The 22,699-nt window shown below is 43.1% G+C and overlaps 1 protein-coding gene across 1 annotated transcript in view; it reads left to right on the plus strand.

Moving 5' to 3' along the window:
- Window positions 1-22,699, plus strand: part of ANO8 (anoctamin 8) — a 94,381-nt gene that overhangs the window by 63,116 nt on the left and 8,566 nt on the right. Inside the window, exons 8-15 of the mRNA XM_018563363.1 lie at window positions 3,931-4,092; window positions 4,276-4,428; window positions 8,911-9,037; window positions 12,200-12,255; window positions 12,513-12,587; window positions 14,710-14,853; window positions 20,435-21,163; window positions 22,297-22,488. Coding sequence (XP_018418865.1) covers window positions 3,931-4,092; window positions 4,276-4,428; window positions 8,911-9,037; window positions 12,200-12,255; window positions 12,513-12,587; window positions 14,710-14,853; window positions 20,435-21,163; window positions 22,297-22,488 — 1,638 coding nt within the window. The remainder of the gene's footprint in view (window positions 1-3,930; window positions 4,093-4,275; window positions 4,429-8,910; window positions 9,038-12,199; window positions 12,256-12,512; window positions 12,588-14,709; window positions 14,854-20,434; window positions 21,164-22,296; window positions 22,489-22,699) is intronic.

The following is a 22,699-nucleotide window of genomic DNA, read 5'->3' on the forward strand; positions in this document are numbered from 1 at the left end:
AGCAGCCAGCCACCGCAGGCAGGCCCCTCGCCCACAATGCGATCGCCTGTACCCGGAACCAAGGCACATTAGTGCATGTGTTCCAGTCCAGTGTGATCCGGAAAAATGCTGCAATCTGCAATTTTTGCAGATCGCACTGGACCGGAATGCAGGCACTAATGTGCCTGCTTTTCGGGTGCGGGCGATCGCACTGTGGGAGGGGGGCATGGCTGTGGTGCCATTGACTTCAATACAACCCCAAAATGAACAGGAAGTGATGTAAATCACATCCTGTTCATTCTTTACTGGGGACACATAGTACTATGTTCTATATTAACTAATTCTGTATTATACTAAAACTAATTTTATACTAAAACTAATTCTATATTAGTTCTGTGACAGCCGCTGTCACAGAACTAAGGACGAGTGGTTAGGGGAGAGAGAGCGCCGGCTGTCGGATCCAGGCCGAGCGTCTCTCTCCTCCCCGCTCGCCTTCGTTCTGTGACCGCGGCTCCGTCCTCCTCCGCCGCGGGCTGCAGCGGTTCTTTCACTTCTCGGATCCCCGCTGCATACAGGTGGGGAGAGCAGCGGGGATCCAGAGAAGCACCACGGACGGGACGAGAGGCCATCGCGATCTACCACTGATCGCTACGCGATCGACTGGTAGATCACGATCGACCTTATGGGCAAGGTTAAATAGGGGTACTATACGTTCATATGATTCTAGACTCCATTAGCAGTTAAAGGGAATTTTAGAAATTACCATTTTCCTTTAGTTCTTCCATGCATCTGGCATGCTAAAGAACTAACTGAATGAAAACAAAAAATAGTGACCTGTCCAGATGTACTACACCCTAATTTATTTTGTGAGATCCATGGCAAATATAAAGTTAAACTCCAGGAAAAACATATTTTATTATATTCTTGAATGCATAGATCTTTGTCTTACTGTAGGCAGCGTTGACATTGTCATGTCATAATACCTACTAGGGATGCGCTGACACCAATACTAGTATCGTTGCTGATGCTGAGTATTTAGGCGAGTACTCGTACTCTTCTAAATCCTCCGGTGCCTAGCCCGATACCTGAGCTTCCGGTATCAGGAAGCCGGGCAGTGAGTGAGTCATTACACGCTGCCTGGCTTCCTGATTGGCCGTCTCCATGCTCCCTCATCACTGGGTGACGAGGGAGCATGCAGCCACCTCCCCTGCCAATCAGGAAGCCGGGCAGCATGTAATGACTTGCCACCTAGCCTCCTGATTGGTCGGAAAGCTGGCCAATCAGGAAGCCGGACCGCGAGTCATTACCTGCCCCCCTGGATTTCTGATTAGCCAGAAAGCCGGCTTCATACTCCCTCGTCACCTGGAGATGAGGGAGCATGGAGCCGGCTTCCCAGCCATTCAGGAAGCCGGGTGCAATGTAATGACTCATTGCCCGGCTTCCTGATTGGCCAGATTCTCGACCAATCAGGAAGCCGGCAACGAGTCATTACACAGCGCCTGGCTTCTTGATTGGCCAGAAAGCCGGCTCCATACTTTCTCGTCACCTGGTGACGAGGAAGCATGGAGACGGCTTCCCTGCTAATCAGCAAGCCAGGTGGCGAGTCATTACACGCCGCCTGGCTTCCTTAATGGGACTTCCAGTATCGGTATTCGCTATCGGCGGGTACCATAAAAAAAATGCATCTGTACTCGATACCGAAAAAACGGTATCGGTGCAACCCTAATACCTACGATAGAAGGATCACAGCAGAGTATGCTGGTGGAGTTTACTTAACTACCTCCCGGCCGTTGTAAAAAAACGGCCAGCCGGGAGCTCTCTAGATTTGAGCGGGCGTCTTTAGACGTCCGCTCAGACACGCGCACGAACGGGAAATGCCCAATTATTTAAAAACAGGCAGAGATGCCTGTTAACATACAAGCGATCCGCCGGCTATAGAGCCGGATCGCTTGTATGGGGCAACGATCGGTGTGTCGTCGTCCCCCCCTCTGCGGTCAGCCCACCATCCCCGTTGTCCCGCTGGTCCCGGGCTCCGCTGTGCGAGCCCGGGATAAGCATGGTGCCTGTGTCAAAGGAAATCAGAGGGAGATCAGTACACGAGCTCCCTCCGGTCCCCTCTCCGCTGCAAGAATGCGGAAGTGTTGTATATTATATCAGAAGCTGGAAAGAAGTTGATGGAGCAGATCTGTGCTTCCGTTGCATGACATTTATTCCGTTGCATGACGGAATAAATGTCAGTCAAAGTACTGCAGCGCTGAACACTGAAAAATGGCCTGGCCGGGAAGGGTGTCTTAACACCTGGTCTTCAAGCGGTTAAATAGTAGGCCCCATGCACACAGGGATTAAAAAGATTCAGCAGTGTCCAGGTACATTCATTCTAGCTGCATTTACACAAACAAGAATTTTCTGTATCTTGGGATTGATTAGCCTGGTTTTATGTAGCTAAACACATGTAAACGCAGCTAAAACCCAGGAATATCTCAACACAGAAAAAAGTGATCTGGGAAGCATAGAAGTTGTTTATACTTCTGGGATAACTTCTCCTGTTTAACCTGTACATCATTTCTGCCTAATCTCAGCCAGTCCTGTAACTTTGCCACCGTGTTATATAATCTAGATATCCCCACGTCACATGCTTAAAACAGTTAAAACAATACAAAGACATTTCTACAAAGCTATACTTTTAAAAGAAGACGGGACATGCTTACCTTTCATGATGCCCATGCCAGTAAACTCCCTTCCAGTGCTGAGGAATCTTCTGCTGAAGTGTGGCAATGAAACTTGACATTTATAGGAATGTCGATTTTTCCTTGGTCCCCTGCAGCTTTCACTGGTTCCTACTGATAACCTTAATTTCACTACTGTATCCTGTTATGGGTTGAGGTCAGAGGGAGGAACCTGCAGGAGAGCTGCAGGGGACCACGGACATTAACACTCCTGAAAGTGTTGGTGTCAGTGCGGACTAAGAGAATATTCTGTGTTGTTTATTCATTAGGGGAATGTTTCTATGCATTCTGTGTTTACACAGAGATCAGCTTTAAACTAAGCATATGATTAAAAAAAAAAAACGGTCTGTGGATCACAAGCAGGGTTATTCTCTAATGGGTGAAGAGTTAGAAGAAGGCAGGAGAAGTGAACAATTTAGGACAACATAGCTCAACTGGAAAGTGAGCTGAATTGGAGACTTTTTCCAAATCAACTATTTTGGCCTAGATTGTTCACTTCTCCTGCCTTCTCCAAACTCTTCACCCATTAGAGAATAACCCTGTAGGTCTTCTGACAACACCAGAATCGGGCAATCTCATTGGGCAATGAACATCTTATCCTTATGGTTAACTTAAAGAAAAACTACAAGTAAACAGGTAAATACACGGTTGAAATGCATATAAATTTACTGTTTTACCTGACAAAGGATTTGTAATTCTCTGCAGCCAGTTTTGTGATTTTCAAACATTTTCCATACTGCACAGCTGGACAAATGACTATAGGTGGCCATACACTAATATTTTCTTTGTTCAAACTACAGGCTGAACAAAGAAAATCTAATAGATTCCTCCATTAACGCGTATGAGCATTGATCGAGGAATCTCCTGCTGTTTTCAGACGGTGGCCGCTGTCCGAATACCCAAACAAAGCCGAAAGAACTGGCTGAAATTCGCATAGTGTATGACCACCTATAGACCACCTATACACATTCATCTTCCTGGTTCAAGATTAAGCAATCTCCCTCCAGCTTTCTAATTGGATTGTGAGGCAGCATAATCATTATTGTGCAGTGTAGATGCAGCTGACCTACAATACACATAAACTAGGACTAAGTTACAAATACGTTGGCAGATAAAGCAATATGTATATATTCACCTGTTTGCCTAAAGTTCTACTTTAAAATAAGTCGCAGTTCTTGAAGTTTTTCCTAACAATATGTTTTTCATTTTGGATTTGTTTCCTCAGACCAGTCGAGATATTTGCTGTGTGGTCTTTGCTCTCTTCAATGTTATTTGGGCTACTTTGTTTCTGGAAGGCTGGAAACGTCGAGGGGCTGCACTGGCATACAAGTGGGGGACGTTGGATACCCCTGCTGAGTTTATTGAGGAGCCACGATCACAGTTCAGGGTAAGGGACAATACTTATAGAGTAAAGGTTTAATTGCTTCATCAATCACAATAAACCACGTTAACCCTTCATATTTTATTTTGCAAAGTAAATGTAGTGATGTGTTATGGGTTGAAAAGAGTCTATTTACTATCTTAAAATTTTCTGTGATGGATCATTTTTTTTGTCTTTTGTCATACGTAGGGTGTCAAGAGAATCAGTCCAGTGACAAACTGTGAAGAGTTCCACTACCCCCCATGGAAGCGTCTTTTATTCCAGTCCTGTGTCAGTCTACCCATCTGCATGTCCTGTCTCTGCTTTGTCTTTGTTGTGATGCTTGCTTGCTTCGAGCTGCAGGTTAGCGAAATCCTTTTTGCTTGAAATCATGTTTGATCATTTTATGTTATTGCAGATTACAGGTCTAATGAACAAATGTCTAAACCGGAGAAAAAACTATTTACCAGTATTAAGATGAGGTGGCTGCATTTGTTTCCTTTTTCAGGCCAAGTACAGAAAATGCCTGTTACTGTCTGAAATCTGGTTTTCCTGTAACTTTCTCTGTCTGTACTGAAATCTCAAAAACTGTTACCAGCTTTCTCCGCTATCGTCTGTGAACTGGCAGGATAACAAGGTGAACATAAAGGAAAACAAAAGCCTAAAAAAGGAAACTAATGAAGTTACCAGATCTAAGGGGTCTGGTAAGCTGCAATATATTACATTTTTTGTTTTTGGATTAAGACACACTTTAAACTGTACATCCAGCCCAAAAATTATTATTTTTTAGTTTTGGATGTAGTAAAGAAGGCATAAAACCCCGTCTTGATTTACTGCTTTCTGGGGCTCGATTTAAAGAGCTTTCCCCTCACTTGCTGTCACTTTGGCAAAGGTTTTACCAGACAAACTGCTACAAAATCTCCCTCTGCACCACAGACAAAAATAAATGTTTTTTTACATTTTCTGTAGTAGAGTAGGGAGAAAACTAGGTGTCAGAATGAGGGCTTTGGTTTCTGCAACTAACGATTATTTTCCCTGGTTGCAGGGAAGATTTGGGGGAGCTTTCCTTACCGCTGGACACCAGCTGCAGTGGTCTGTGGTCATGGGTCTGGGATCAGAGGGGATACAGAGCAGATGAAACACTGGCTCCCAGGGGGGAGGAGGAGAGACGCAGGGGATCCAGACCAACTAATCGATAATCGTTGACAACGATTCTCATTATCTATTATCAATTAAATTGATTAGTTGTTTTAGCCCTAGATAAAACTAACGCCTCTCTCATCTATTTATTGTTGTGTGTTTCTCTCACTTCTTGTCTGGTCAAACTTTTGTCCCCAGGAGTCCCGGATAACAGTAAAAACCCTACAGAGCGGTTTTAATACTCCCCCATCTATCCAAAACCCGTAAAAAAAAATGTGCTGGACATACACTTTACTGACAACACCTCCATAATGATGTGCTTTCCCTATCACCTGAAAGCAGGCAAACGCAAACCTTTTGCAATGGTGATTTTAGTATGATTCAGTCTTTCTATCATTATGTACGGTTTCTGAGCTGTGATGATTACCTAGTTTAGGTAATATTAAATAAATCGGGGAGGTTTACACATTCTTGGAATGTTAAATTGTGCTTTTGTTTTGATTTGCTCTATGCATTTGGTTTAGTGATAGCTACAAAGTGCAGTGTATTTGTTTAAATGTTCCATGATCTGTTGGGTTTCTTTGTTTTTTACTTTTTATAGTAGTAGTAGCATTGTACTTTATAAGGCCCATGTCACACTAGCAAGTTGTTGATCATGATAACTTTGCTAAGATAGTAGAGAAAACACTCCTTACTACTACAGCATCATTCCCTTGCAGGCATATATCTGCTTCCTCACTGGTAAATAAGATGCTGCAGCAATTTAGCCAGTGAGGGAGCAACAATGTAAAAGCAGGTGAGTGTTTTCTTAGCTATGTTGTTGCTGGAAACAAGTATGACATGAGCCTAATGATATGGCTTCTTCTGTCTAAAAGGTATGTTAGAACCAGCTAGCCTATGTATGTTCGAGTTCTTTATTTACATTCTGTGGTTGCTAAAGTGGTCAATTACTTTGCCTTCTCAGCCTTTGGTTGAGAGATAGAAAAATATCAATATCCACTCTTCGCTATACTCTGCAGGGTTACACCATACCACGGCCTGGATTTTGCACATTTTAAAGCAGATCGTATCCTATAGAGTTTTCTCTGCTTAAGGCAGCAGAGAGAGCGAAGTGATTGGAGATCAGAAAGTCGCGTGACTTTGACAGGCCTTTTTTTCATTTTAATAGTGCTCCCTCGGCTTCAGGACTTTGAAGTCGCGGAGATATTTACATGTGCGGTTTGTTTTTTGTTTTTTTTACTCGCACATTAAAAAGGTAAATGGGGAATGTATAAATGCACACAATGGTTTTTCCTTATTTTTATTGGCTTTCCAATACACCATCCAAAGTACTCTGTTTGCCATCAGCAATTTGAAGTTGGAGAATTCAGTAAAGAAAACCTAGTATCTGCATTTACCATTTTTTTTTTTTTCCCAATCACCATCCCAATCAATTAGTGTGCTGCTTACCGGGGGCACGTGTTCGGCACATTGCGGAACAAATTGACAGGTTACTAGATGGGGTTGGGCACAACCCAGTTGTCATGGTGCACATCAAAAAATAAAAACCAAAAAATTTAATATTAGGCAACAAATAGTAACAAAGAAAAAAACATCACAGGATTAGACAGAGGGCTCACCAAGGTGAACCGACTAGGAAAGGACCAACCCTAACAGGTACGATTAAAAATAGTAGTGGGGAGCAAACGTTTAACCGGTAAAAGTACACAAATTAAATGTATGTTCACCAATGCTAGAAGCCTAGCAAATAAAATACAAGACCTTGAAGTTAGATTACTCGAGGAGGACTACGATATAGTGGGAATAGCAGGAACGTGGTTAGATAGTCACATCCGTGACGATATCACGTCAGCTGGTGGAGATGGCTAGAACTAGATAGAACGAACCCTAACCGTAAACTTATTGTGGGTGTCTGTTATAAACCTCCAAATATAGGGGAAGAGGAGGAGGCCCACCTACAATCCCAAATAGAAATAGCGGGGAAACAGGGTAATGTTGTGGTAATGGGAGACTTCAATTACCCAAGCATCGACTGGGCTAATGGAACTTCGAAATCTGCAAGGGCACGTTTTCTTAATATGTTGCAAGACAATTTCATGGACCAGATGATTGAGGTCCCGACTAGGGAAAATGCCATCCTAGATCTGATCATCAGCAATAATACGAGTTAATTGAGGATATTGTTATCGGGGAGACACTGGGTAGTAGTGATCACAAGGTGATTGCTTTTAATTTTGGGTGCAAGAAAGGGAAGGGGGAAGGGCGGACGAGAAGCCTAAACTTCAGGAAGGCAAACTTTGATAAACTACGCAACATAGTGGGTGAAATCGAATGGGAAAACTTATTTGATAAACTAAACTTTGACCAAAAGTGGGACTGTTTCAAGAACAAATTAAAAAATGCTATTACCAGGTGTATACCGCTGGGTAACAAAAGTAAAAGATCAAAAACAAAACCAATATGGCTAAATAAAACGGTAAAACAATACATTAAAAAAAAGTAGCATTTAGTAAGTATAAAACGGAGGGGACAGTATTGGCATTCCAGAATTACAAAGAATGTAATAAAAGATGTAAACTGGTAGTCCGGGCAGCTAAAATTGAATGTGAGAAATATATTGCCGAAGTTAGTAAAAAGAACCCCAACATTTTTTATCAGTACATAAACAGTAAAAAGGGGAGAAAGGAAAAATAGGCCCAATAAAGGACATAAATGGGACGTTACTCACAAACGACAGGGAGGGGGCCAGGGTGCTAAATACTTTCTTCTCGTCGCTATTCACCCAGGAAACAGGCGGGTTTAATGTACATGATAAAACACAAAATTTAACAAGAAATACACCTCAGTGGTTGACTGAAACTGGGATACAACAAAGACTTCAACTACTAAATGCAAATAAAGCATTAGGAACTGATAATCTACACCCCAAGGTACTCAAGGAACTGAAACTGTAAATAAAGCAAGCAGAGTTCTGTCTTGCATTAAGAAGGGAATGTATTGCAGGGACAAGTCTATAATTTTGCCACTTTACAGATAACTGGTTCGGCCGCATCTGGAGTATGCGGTCCAGTTTTGGTCACCGATTCTCAGAAAAGATGTCCTTGAGCTGGAAAAAGTCCAGCGAGGGCAACCACACTCATTAAGGGGTTCGAGGACCTGAGCTATGAAACAAGGTTGTTACATTTAAATATGTTCTCTTTGGAGGTTAGGAGATTAAGGGGGGACATGATTTTTCTGTATAAACTATTCAAGGGCGACAGCAGCATTATTAACAAACTGTTTACGGTTAGCTCGGTAACAAAGACCAGAGGGCACCAACAAAAATTGGTGGAAAAAAAATTTCAACACACAGGGCGCAAGGGGTTCTTCACAGTTAGAGCGGTTAAGGTCTGGAACTCGCTGCCGCAGGAGTGTGGAATCATTCAAGAAACTCCTGGACGAGTTCCTCGGAGACCATAACATACAGGGGTACAGGTACGCCTAAGAGCAAAATCATACATGGACTAATACACACTCACACACCAGCTCAAACATAAATGCACACACACAATAGGTTGGACTTGATGGACTTATGTCTTTATTCAACCTCAAATACTATGTAACTATGTAACCATGCTTCTAACATTGTCAGAATGATATAATGAGAGGATATGTGCACACTCATCAGGTGTATGTCAATAGTTTTCATGCTTTTTTCTTTGACAGGAGTTTGTCCTCAGTATAAGAGAGCTCCCACGACTTGTTCGCTTCCTCCCCAAGATCCTCTTGGCCATTATAGTTAGTTCTTGTGATGAGGTGTACAGGAAGATTGCGTACTGGTTAAATGATATGGGTATAGTGACTTTTTTTATTATTAATTTTCCTTTTCATTACCATATTGTTGTCGTATAACCAATTTTTCATGTAAATGTATATTTCTTAATTGTACAATACAGGACACAGGATGGTAATTCTGAAACCATGGATTATACTGCCACCACCACGCTGTAAGGACAGCTCAATGTGAACCCTCCCACTCCCGGCAAGTCTTAGTTTTTGCTTGTCTTCAAGCAAGTTTTCTTCCGCTAGCTGCAGTGCTACTAAGGCTCCTTCTTGCAGCTTTCATCTTAGTTGCTCCTTAACTTTGCCCTGGGGGACCGTATCTGGACCCCGCCAAAAAGAAGATGCGGAGGCAGCCTCTAATGTCACCTCTGGGCACTGGATCCTGCGTCTGGCGTTCACCTGGGCATGTTGTGCGACACGTTGAGTTGATCCAGGGCTGTAGTACTACAACCTGGTGCATCCCACTCCCTGAAAACTCTTTAGGGAGTATGCTCACTGCGCGGGTGAAAACTGCTAGTGGGATTGTTGCTTAACATCCTACCTCTACTGCGGGACCGCAGGATGAATGTCATAGCTGTGCTAAGTTGTGGCCTGTGCCTTTCCAGGGAGCTTAGATGTGCTGTGTTCTGGGGTCCCTTAGGAGTTAACTTGCAGAGCACTGCCGGCGACTTATTTTGTTGTAAGCAAGAGAATAGGCCAGAGAATTAAAAAAATTTGGTGCCAATTTTTTTAGTCAGGCTTTTGGTCCGGGACTCCTACTGAGTCGGCACAGCCGCCTTCTTGCCTGAAAGTACTATGCATTTGCTCACCATTTTTCAGTTCAGGTGCAGCTGGCTCCATTCCTTTCTATCTCTCCATCAACTTACAGCACAATGATACTGTGAGACTTTGTTGGGTTTCTGCTGCCTACAGTGATGGGTCACAGAAAGTTTAACCCTTCCTACTCTGAAGCGCAAGGCTGCGAGTACCCCCTGGTGGACTTCCCTCACTGGGGGGGTCTACAGCACAGACTGATGTCCCCAAACTGAGTCTCTTCTCTCCTCAGGGACCTCCTTAACCCCCCTCCCTGCCTCCCTCCTCCTTATGAAGAGAGGAGTTTTCTGCCAAATAGTCTAAAAACAATGTATTTTTTAACCCTTTAAGACAGACATTCCTGCACATTTCGTTGATAATGAAATCTGCCAGCAGAGTACAAACAGGGTTAATTATGGTAAGTAAAACCTTCCTGCCCTCTAATAAGCATTGCACAGCAAGTAAGAACTTAGGAGGATTTTTCAGAAAAGAGCATTTGTAAAAGCAGCAATTTGAATGCATTTTTTTAAATGTGAATGAAAAATTTAACAGTAATAGTAGGTGTTATCCCAATTATGGATGCAAAAGTGTAAATACACTTTAAGGATACTATTTCTATCCTTATGGATGCAGTTTCCACATGTCCTAATCTACAACAGCCTGCTTCTGCTTTGCCAAAGATCACCAACCTGGGTTACCTAAAGATGGCTTGGGCTAAAATTTTGTTTACCTGTACACTCGCATTTACATTCGCTGTTATGCGATGACTGGCGCATCTTGAAACAAATCTTTCCCCCTCCCAAGTATTCATTGAGCATTATCCTAATGAGGACGGACGACTGAAGAAGTTGGCTGTCTTGGTCGCAGACCCAGTCATTTCCTGTCTTAACAAGGCCTTAGCAGTCCCTGTTGAGGACGTTTTATACTCAAGAACCCTGTGGCTAAAAAGTTGGAAACCCTTTTGAAGGCCTTGTTCTCCCTTGCAGCCCTTGCTATCTTTTTGTTGCGACTAGGGATGCACCGATACCTTTTTTTTGGTATCGAGTATGAGTATCAACATTTATCTTTCGGTACTCACTGATGCCAATACCAGTACTTCCTCTAGCATTTAGCCGGCTTCTCGTCCAATCAGAATGTCGGGAGGCGTGTCAATACCCGCCGCCTGGCTTCTTGATTGTCCGGTAAGCTGGCTCCATGCTGTTTGGCTGGTTCCATGCTGATTGTCCAGGAAGCCAGCTTCCCATCCAATCAGCTTTGAGCTGGCCAAACAGCATGGAGCCGGCTTCCCGGCCAATCAGGAAGCCAGGAGGTGGGTCATTACCCGTCATAACCCACCTGATAGGAATGATAGGACATGTAGTCCTATGGAGGAAGGTGGAAGCTATGCCAGTAAAAGAGACAAAATCTGAGTATGCATTGCTCTAAATAATTCTTTGTCCATTGATTATTACAATAGGGTCCTATTTGTAATAAGTTAAAGGAGAACTATGAGGCGAGTGAAAATCACTCAGCCTCATAGTTCTAGCCGACCTGTGACAATGAAACCGTCACAGGTCGGCTCAATGGATCGGGAAGTAAGCGAACACATAGCGTTGCTCGCTCACAGAGCCTCTAGCTAGGCAGAGCCAGCTGTCAATCCTGCAGCTGGGTGGAACATTATAACCCATGGTTTCAGAATTTCCATCCTGTGTCCTATAATTTACTCCATAAAAAGTATTATACAGGTGAAATGCAGTGTTAAGTCCCTAATGCAGCTGACCCCATTCTGCAACTGCCCCCCTTTCCATTTCTTCTGTGGACTTATCTGAAGATATTACATGCTCTTTAATAGTATTTTATTGTTTAGAATGTCCCATGCTTCTGTGAATATCTGTATAATCCTAGAGGTACAGCTCTGAAATTGGGTTAATATACATTGGTTAGAGTTTGAAGTTATCAAACAATCTTAACAACTGGACAACTTTTTAATTTGTAGAAGGCTATAAAAAAAATCAACCTATCCCTGCTGTTTCTTCAACAGAGTTTGAGACTGCATTGTAAGCCTGATTGCTTATTCAGCCTGGGAATTTGCCATGATTAGGAAAAAAATGATTTGTATGTATTTTAATCTTAAAATACAGATCCTCCGCACCACTACAAGTAGGTAACTTGTATAGGGAGAAAGGGCAGCAAGTGTGGAAGAGAGTGACAGTGGTTGGCAGGGTGTAACAAACCCTTGTCCAGTTACAATGACAACTGCTGCAGCCTTTATTAGTATGCTAGAGCGTATCCCCTTCTCTTGTTTTGTACTACCTTGTTACAGTATGCATTCTTTTACTGATGTGGCAATGATTGCTGGTCTTTGCACTTTTCCTTACCTCTCACTTGGTTGTACTTGCAGAGAATTACCGTTTACAGAGTGCCTATGAGAAACATCTAATCATCAAAATTGTTTTAGTAAGTATTATGTTGGGAAAGTGGGTTTGCTTGAAGATAGGGGAGTGCACCTGTGACATGGAGCGAGAACCTTTGATGGGGTGCATAGAAGGGACTAAAGGTTGCTTATTTTCATATAACTACAATTTAGAGGACCTATAATAATATACTTTTGGGAGCTGGAATGTCATTTTTGAAAAGTGGTAGTATTTTAGATATAAAGGACAAACCGCTGTGTGTGTAAAGCTAGTGATTTTTCTGTTTTTCTCTGTCCCCAGTTCCAGTTTGTAAATTCCTATTTAAGTCTTTTCTACATTGGTTTCTACCTCAAAGACATGGAAAGACTGAAGGAGGTGAGTGAAGACATCATTGTCAGGCTTATCATTTGCATTTTAAGCAATGACATACCAGCCTCAAGATGACGCACATTAGACCTTTTGCTTTTTAACATGCAGTGCTAAGCTATACTAACATGATGTGATTTTAGTGTTAAATGTTTTCCTGCTCCAAAATATGACCAAAAGGTAGTGACACATATGTGACCATGTCTGAAAGATGAGCTGTTTCTATTAACAACCATTCAAAATAGCTTATTTCATGTTTAGAAAGCATCAGTTCTGAATTTAGACACTTCTTGGAGATCCATACTGGAGCAGCTGTGCATGGCAACCAATCAGCTTCTCGCTTTCATTTTCACACCTTAAGAACACACCCGTGAATCGCTAACTCAGCGGTCTCCTGTTGCAACCTCTCCCCCCTAATAATTAAGTCAATTGCAGCAAGTAGGAAGACTTCCTACTTGTTGCAATTTTCAAACCTTAACGGAACGAACTAAAGAGAGAAGCTAATTGATTGCCATGGGAAACTGCTCCAGATTTTGTCTGCTCCAGTTTTGATAAATTCCTCCCCGGGGGCTTTTAACAATACGTCGGCTTTCATTGAGCAGCTGAAAGCGTTCCCACATTGGCCATTCTACAGTGCTAGAGCTATTAAATGATAATTAAATGTGTCCATGTTATTCTGTAGAGATGTTAATACCTGATCATAGGATTATACTTTGTAAACGAACGAGTATATTTTGTAGATTTTTCTTGTAGTATTCCTCTTCAACTTTGTTGCGTCTGCATCATTATCATGTATGGGTTTATTCGTACCTAGCTAATGTTTTGGTGAGGAACACCATAAGTAAGCAGTACATATAGTAAATACCTGTGAAGAATTGTTTTTTTATGGGTGGTTTGTATTCTTTTATTAGGCATTATACCTCCCTTCTCCTTCTCCCAACATATTAATATGTGTTACATTTTCTTGTCCTGACATAATCATTCCTTTCACCAACCAATCCTATTTCCGAACTCTTATCCTCATCTTCAAGGTCACTGTCCGATGAGGAACATGCATGTCTTGTAGGTGGAATGTTTTGAAGGATATGTCCAGTTTGTGCAAATCTAAATAGTAAAGACATATTCAGAAAAAAAAAGAGAAATTAAAATATATTTACAAAAAATTGTCTTTGCATCTTCACAGCAGTATGCCCTCAGGGCCCACTTATATCACCTGTGTTGCAGTAATGCATGTTATGTTCTTTGGTGCACTGTGGTACCATTCATTGTGAACAGCACCTCAACACACCTCCAAAATGCAACGCACCACAATTCATAGTATACAATGAGATTCATTGTGCTGTGCAAAAAATGCAGAAAGCACCAATCTTTTCTTGTGTTGCAGTCCCGGTAATTTTAAATGCACTGCCTAATGCAAAACATGAAAACCCGTGCTGTGTGCTTGATGTGAATAGGCCCTTCCTGATTCTCAACACTGATGCATTGTTGGTCTCAGTGACCTGATGCTATGAATAGGCATGAAAATTCTCATTGAAACAAGATGGCAGGGTTCATGTTTGGTACTGGTACTCATTGAAAAAGTAAAGGATGGAAAATGGTGAATTGGGCATAGCATCCGTTGTTGCTAAAGAAGATTAGGGTTTCATTTAGTCCTTCTCAGTGTAGTGCTTTTTTTTTGCAGAGATTAACCCAACATAATTTGTTCAACCTTGACTCATCCTTCAAAGGTCTTTCACATAGCTTAGACCCACTTGCTGCTCCTACAGATGCCAAGTGGCTTACAATATATCATGCATGTGAAAAGTGCCGTGTTATTAAATAACTGTGTTGCCTACATCTTGATCGACAGTGACTGGTTTAAAGCAGGTTCACAGGTCTTGGGGTGTTAGTGCATTTTAGGTATAAAACATTTCCATATTTTTAAATACGAGAATTGTAGAAGATTTTCATACGGGTAATAGTAATGAAGAGATATTGTTAAAGAAAAAAAACTAAACATGTGACACTGCTTTAAGCCTTTTCTTTCTGTTCCTACTTTATAATTTTGTTTATTCTCCTTTGTTCTTATCTCTCCCTTTTCCCTAATTTTTTTTCCTTCACCTCACACCTTCCTTCCCACCCTCCTTTGCAGCAACTGCTTGTTTTCTCTCTGCCCAATAGCTTCACCCGTCAGATTAAAGCCGCCCTCCTTCCTTTCCTCACCCTCCAGTACCAACTGTTCCTCATCTTCCTCAGGGCACTTCTCAGATCAGCCCGGCGCTTCTTCAGGTCTAAAGTATGAAACTGGGAGATGGGATTGGGGGAATTCTGTATTCTTAATGTATGGGAGCTATAACTCCCATTGCTGTGTCAACTTAACCCCTGTAGTACTTAGGAGGTCCGTTGTTGCCTTGGCTTGACACCAGGTCCATTTGAAGTATAAAAATTTGGTATGCGATGGAGGGTGGCTAGGGGTTTATGCCTACCTTTGCAGCCTGATTATTTCTATAATCTTTCACAGTAATCTGCTATGCTCTTAGCTCACTGAGCAGAAAGAAGTGAGTGGGGGGCAATAGATGTTTACTCCTGGGCTGTAATGAAAATTATATTTTGTTGCATTCAGAGACCCATAACCCTCTCTCTAGAAATACGTTTTTAGTGTCTGTTCCTAAGGGCATCTGTATTTAGGCTAACTGCTTGCCTATTTTAAACCATTGGACCGCTATGAGCAGGTACCAAAGGGTGCTTGCTATAATAGTTACTAGCCAAAAAAAGTTCTTGGGTATGCCACTGTAATCCTGGTTTCAGTGTTTATAAGGCCTCTTGAGATAAGTTCAGTCTCCACCGCCACCATGTCCCGTGAGAGCACCTCAGTGCCCAGTGAGTTTTCTCATTGGAAAGCATTGGGAGCCTATGACACTGCTCTAACTGTGTTGCCTAGAGTCAAGAAATAAAGCCCTTAATGTTCCATAATCAGGGACATCAAGCCCTGAGAGAGAGGTAGATCAGAGAGGCACATATAAGATATTTTTTTTTAATCTGGTTCTTAACCACTTGAGGACCAGGCCATTTTTCAGTATTCAGCGCTGCAGTACTTTTGACTGACATTTATTCCGTCATGCAACGTTCGCGGCGTTATGTAACATGTGCGGCGTAGTGGGTGCAATCTTCGTTTTCGTCGTATGTGCACCCGACGCATGTTTGCATGCGTGTATGTATGGGATGGAGGGACATCGTTTAACGATCTCCCTCTGATCCCCTGTCACGGACCCACCATGCTGGCTCACACCCGGCACAGCGGAGCCCAGGATCAGCAGGACAGCGGTAGTGGGGCCACGGAGAGGGCACCGGCACCTTATACGAGCGATCCACCGGCTCTATGGCATTGTGGAAAAGGTTACGTGTAAAAGTCACAGCTGTCATTTATCATCCTAAAACACTAACTGGCTTATTCACAAAAGGGTGAAGAGTTTGGCACCCAGAAGGCAGAAGAAGTGAACGATCTAGGCCGAAATAGCTGGTTAGGGAAAATTCTCAAATTCAGCTCACTTTCCAGTTTAGCTATGTTGTCCTAGATTGTTCACTTCTCCTGTCTTCTCCAAACTCTTCACCCTTTTGTGAATAACCCTGTAAGTATTATTGAAGTTGCCACAACCTAACCTCATTAGTGGAGCTTAATTAGTGTAGAATGTGGTCATCGTTATTCCAAAATACTCTTTTTTTAATCTTAATGATTTAAAAAAGCAAGGGCTATAGCTATTTACATGCCATTTTATCTGATACTGCAGGCGCTCTTTAAACTTTACAAAATATGGCTGTGACATACATTTGTTAAAAGGTGCTGTATTTAGCAAAAATGGATGTACTGCACCGTCTGTTTTTTGCAAGCCATGTTCTTAAATCGCAATAATCTCTGCATTTGATATATAGGAGTTAAAGGATAAAATGGAATTTTGCAAGCTTTTTCTAAAATACCTGGTCTTAGCTTTGCCTGGAGGAGGCTGAATAATTCCTTCTTGTATGACTAACAGGGACGAGTACAAAATGTGCATACTAAATCAGTCAGATCAGTAGCAGCACCTATGACTATTAAATTGGATGGCCATACACAGTGATTTAACATACTGAGATATCTCATCGAGAACAGTGTTAGTAAGTCATATTGTCATGGTTATGCTACAGGCCATAGAAAGGGGAAGAATCAAATGCTTGGATGGAAACGCTTATTTCATCATCATTTTCATGGTGCAATCCTCAATGGGTGATGATTGAGTTCTAGTGTAGGATCAAGGTGTGTGGTCAAATTGGCTTCTAAGCTTACAGCTCAATTTGAATTTGCCATAAAATCTGTCCAGATTTGGTAAATATCTATGTGCATTTTTTCTGGAGTCTTATTCTAAATCTTAGTCTTGCTTCTTCTTCTTTGTTGGCATACTACTTTGGTCTAAACTTTGGTGTTTAGACCCCCTTCCTGGCCAGGCCATTTTTCAGTATTCAGCACTGCAGTACTTTGACTGACATCTATTCCGTCATGCAACGCTGTACTGAAATGAATTTTATACCATTTTTTGGGGACAGATAGAGCTTTCTTATGGGGGTATTTAATCACCACTGGGGGTTTTTATTTTTTACTATATTCAGGAGAAATTACTGAACATTATGAAAAAAAAGTTTTTTTTACATTGTTATAAAACAACTAATATTACCCACTTTTTTGGTAAAATATAAAAGATGGGGTCACGTCGGGTAAATAGACACCAAACATGTCAAGCTTCAAAATTGCACGCACTCGCAAAATCACAAAAAACTAGCATACCCAAAATTAGCCGTAGGCGACGCTTTAAAAGCTTTTACCGCTCATCAGTTTAGTGTTATCAGTGATTGATGACCCTAGAATCATTGCTCTCCCTGCGACGTTCGCGGCAATATGTAACATGTGTGGCGTAATGGGCGCAATCGTCGTTTTCACAGGTATGCGCACCTGATGCATGTTTACATGCGTGTATGTAGGGGTGGGGACTTTAAAAAAAAAAATGTTTTTATTCTTTTTTATGTGTAACTTTAACAAAATTGGGGGGGAAACTTTACATTTTTTTCCTATTTTTTTTTTTCCACTTAACTTTATTGCCATCACAGAGGGGGCTAAGAAACCCCTCTATGTGATAGCAAAAGAGGTGACAGGTCCTCTTTATTATTTTTTTTTTTAGGGGTCTCCAAGACCCCTAATGTCACCTAGGACCCCCCTGAAGAAGCTGATGAAGCAGAGATCTGTGAGTGACACGAGAATGCGGAAGTGATGTAATATACACCACTTCCGCATTCTGACAGCGGAGAGGGGACCGGAGGGAGAACGTGAACCGACCTCCCTCTGATCCCCTGTTACAGAGGCACTATGCTGGTCCCGGGCTCGCACCAGAGCCTGGGACCAGCTTGACAGCGGGAGGGGGGGCGCACATCACGGGACCTCATACAAGCTCTATAGCCGGCGGATCGCTTGTATATTAACGGGCATCGCTGCCTGTTTTCAAATAACGGGCATTTCCCGCCCGAGCGGGCGGAAGTAACAGGACGTGTATACACGCCCAGTAACATCCAAGAAGCTCCCGGCCGGCCGTGTATACACAACGGCTGGCCGGGAGGTAGTTAAATTGCACCTGTCACCTGGTGACGGCTCATGGTTTCACAAACTGATATTTAGGGAACATCAGAATATAATTAGTTCACTTAACAGAGGTGTGGCACTGAGTGATTGTTTGTGATTGTGGTTATTTCTTAATTGTCAAATCAAAAGTAAATTCTTGAACAGATGGGTTATGCAGCTACCATCAGGTGATTGGACACTGGCAAATCAAAGCCGTTAATCAAGTGCACTGATGGATGGCTTCTCTCTGAAGTACATGTGTTTTTGCACTTACTGCTGAAGACTAGCAAATTCTTCCTAATGCTGCTCTCATCCACTGTAGGGCCATGGCAGACTGTACCTGGTGCCCCTCTATTTAAAAAAACTGGTGCTTTTTTCTTTGGGTTCATGGGCAGCCTGGAAAGCTGCACGACACTTGTGCAACTTCTCTCTGATTGCTCTACTGGAGCACGCTTAGCTGGCTGCACACACTGATCCAGTTACTGCTGCGACTTTGCATTGTGCTGAAGGAATGCAGATTTCTGCTGACCGCTGCTCTGGGAATACAGAGCTGCTGCCAACGATGCTACCACACTAAGCATTCCCCACCTTCACTGTAGTGAGTACTGTTGTCAAACCCCTCAGGCAATGGCATATCATAGCCATGGAGCGGCAGGTTCTGGGGATGCTCTCCTCCTTCACTCGCCGCCTTAGGATCTTTCTCCAGTGGCGTAACAGTCACCATAGCGACCCAGGCGGCCGATTATGGGGCAAAGGGGGGCCCCGGCCAAGGCATCCCTCTAATGCCGTGTGGGTCGCTATGACATGTATGGGTGCTGCCTGTCACTGACACAGCTCAGCAGCGGTGTTTTCCCTCATAGCGGAGTCAGTGACAGCCAGCAGCTACGGCAGAAGAGGCCGGTGTTCGCAGTAAAGGAGGAGGCGAGGCCCGCCTAAGAGCAACCCCGCCTCCTCTTACATCACTGGCCAGCAACCTAAGAGCAGGTGGGGCCAGTGATGTAAGAGAAGGCAGGATCCGTCGATCAACGAGGAGGCGGGGTCCGGCGACCACGGAGGCGTACAACGCTGACAGGTAAGAGGTGTGCAGCACATCTGAGACCCTGCAGAGCCCACTATAGAGAGTCTATGGTGGGCTCTGCAGGGTCACTCTCAGGTGGGCTGTTTGGTAAATCAGGTGGGCTCTGCAAGTGGCATAACTAGCAATCACGGGGCCCCATACAACATTTTGCTATGGGGCCCTGTGATTTCTAGTTACGCCACTGTCTTTCTCCCCTCCCTCCAGGGCACCCCCCTCTACCCTGTCCAGAGAGGAATTTACAGTTGTAATGGTGGAATTTTATAGGGAAAATGTCTGCACTCTTAAGAGTCCCTCGACTGCAGGGAGTGTAAGCGGGCCCCTTCACTTTCAGAGTCCCCCTCTGAATTTCCATGGTTTGTTTGTGCATTCCCTGAGGAAGAAGAAGATTTGAAAAAGGGGCTGCTTCCAGTTCTGTGGACTCAGCTCATGAAGAGGTCCTGTCTCCTGACATCTCTTCTTGGAGTACATCACAGTCCCCTCCTATGTTTCTGTGATCCACTCTTGTACTGCTTACTGCAAAACTGAGGCAGGCTGGGAGTGGGAAAGGTTATTCAGGGATCGCCTAACAGCTTTGATTTGCCAGTGTCCAATCACCTGAAGGTAACTACATAACCCGTTAATTCATCTTTTTCTTGAATGAACTGTGTCCCGCAACGTACTCCGAGAAACTGATTTTACAGGGAAGACAAAAATCCTGCTTTTCTGAAAAATGGGCTAGCTAACATATAGCTTCAAAAAATAATTTTAACATACCATTAACACACAACACACTTTGCAGATACATTCCAGGTTAAATTATGTATTTATTTTTTTCTGCAACATTTGAAGTTGGTCAGTGTAAGGTTAGGCAGTTAAAAAGGTGAATCCTATGCTACTTTTAGCCAGTTAAAAAATTCCTATATTGTTTAACCTGATGTAGCCAGACCTATCAGCTGATCCTCCTTCATTTTATGTAAAGTTACAAGGTCATGATAATAAAATAATCAAAACCGTTTCTTCACTAATTAAGTTTGTTCAGTAAATATTGATCAATTTCTGCAGTTTAAATATGACCTTGAACCTTAAAGTATAATGGTTTGACATTTTTCTGTATACTGGATACAGCCTATACTGTTGACATTTTCTCTCAGATGTATTTTGTTGTCCTCTTTTATACAGATGCTAGCCACACTACTGGTCATTCGCCAGTTTCTGCAGAACGTAAAGGAGGTCTCGCAACCCCACCTGTATCAGAGAATGCAGCAAGGAGAGATGAATGCTAAATCCATCTGGCTTATTATTCAGTATGGACTAAGAAGGCTTGTGCAGAAGTATGCCTTTCCTCAGTGCTTATCTAGGCCACCTGGAGATCCTCTGGAGACTGGTGTAGGGGGACGTAAGAAGTGTTTGAATGGAGGTTGTGGTGTCCCGGAGGAGGAGGAAGGTGCGTTCTCTGAGGAGGATGAATCGGAGGAAGAAAGTATTATGGATTGTGGACTGAAATTGAAAAGGGTTAGCTTTTTGGAAAGAGCGGAAAAGCAAGCAGAAGGGTGCCTACTCTCTCATCAGGAGGATGAGATGGGCTTCTTACAGGAAGGGAGCCCTACACTTGTGGAGAAAGGCAGTGACCCAGCCTCAGTTTTCCAGCTGGGTGATGATGATGAAGAAGATGAGAAAGAACTTGGGGCAGGGCTGCAGGAATTAGAGGAACAGGAACCTGCAGTAAAGCTAAGGCCACGGAGGAGGAGGAAAAGGATGACAATGGAACCTGAGATTGGTAAGGAAGGTGAGGACGATGAGGAATCTGTGAGAAAGCAGAAACGAGAGTCATGGATGAACCCTCCTGAAGACCATTATCCCACAAAGTTAACTCAAGCTGAGGTGGAAAGTTGTATGAAGAAGTATGAGGTGAGAAAGTAATATTATTTATATATGTGACCATGTTATGCTTGGAGCTTGTAAGAGTGTATATTGTTTTGTTTTTTTATATAACATAAGCTTAAAGTGTACGTTGGCTTTGCACATACATGCAGGGCTAAACAATAGTTTCACTCTAATTCTGGCCCCACCAGTATGCTCATCTTCCCTTCACTCCCCCACAATTCCATTGGACAGCTGATGACCCAATATTTCTGGGTGTGATGGAGCATGTGACACCGCTGGGACTTGCCAGTTAGCTACTAAGGCCTTCAGTGCTGACACATGGGGGTGGGGTGAGAGTCTTCAGCCCTCTGTAAAGTCAATTTAATGGAAAAAGGTAGGCATAGACTGATGTCCAACTGGGAATAAACTAAACCTGTTGCTTAGCCCTCCTGCGAACGATGCACAGGTTTACTTTCATCCTGAAGCCCGTAACCAACCTTTATGCCCATGTAACAGGGCCATGATCAGGGGCGTCCCGAGGCTGGGTGACACCCGGAGCGGTAGCCGAGTGTCACCCCGTCGAGATGTCACTGCCGGCGGCCATCTTGGTGATGGACGCCGGCAGAGAGAGGAGGGGACAGTCACCCAGCGGGATAAGGTATGCCGCCGGGTCCCCTCCTCTCTCCTGATACTGTCGGGCGTTCGGTCCATGACCGAGCCCCACGACTCTTCTGAGGGGGGTGACACGGAAATGACTGTGAGTCATTTTGGGGTCAACCGGGTGCGGGCCGCACCCCCCTTGTGACGCCACTGGCCATGATACAACCTTGTCTACCTATTTTTCTAAAGAGAATATTTATGGATATTTTTGAAACATTTTGTATTTATCCGTTTAACATCTAAGGTGTATGGTGTATTGATTAAAGTCCTCAGTGAAGAGGGGGGGAATTTATCAAAACTGGAGCAAACAGAATCTGGAGCAGTTGCCCATAGTAACCATTCAGCATCTCTCTTCAGATTGTTCATTTAAGATTTGAAAATGAAAGATAGAAACTGATTGGTTGTCATGGACAACTGCACCAGATTCTGTCTGCTTCGGTTTTGATAGATTCCCCTCCAGGTGTTTTTAGTTCTATGTCTGCTCCATTCTGATCTTGTTTGTGATTTGCTTTCCTTAGGATACCTTCCAGGATTATCAAGAGATGTTTGTTCAGTTTGGCTATGTGGTCCTTTTCTCATCTGCTTTTCCCCTTGCTGCAGTATGTGCCCTTGTCAATAACATCATTGAAATTCGCAGTGATGCCTTCAAACTCTGCAGTGGATTTCAGAGACCGTTTGGTCGCCGTGTGGACGGAATTGGACAGTGGCAAGTAAGGAGCTGGTGGGTGTGGACGGCAGTGAGAGGTTTCCAATATACATGGTTTGATCAACTTTGTTCTGCTAATATATGTTTCTATAGCTGTAGTTTTTTCACGCTTTATACACTGATCTTTGTGTGGCAAAATGTACATATACAAAGCTAGTGAGTACGTAAATATAGTAATTTCTCAATGTAAAAACATTTCTAAATGTAAAAACATG

This window comes from Nanorana parkeri, unplaced genomic scaffold (assembly GCF_000935625.1).
Source record: "Nanorana parkeri isolate BGI_ZX_2015 unplaced genomic scaffold, ASM93562v1 scaffold659, whole genome shotgun sequence".
NCBI lineage: Eukaryota > Metazoa > Chordata > Amphibia > Anura > Dicroglossidae > Nanorana > Nanorana parkeri.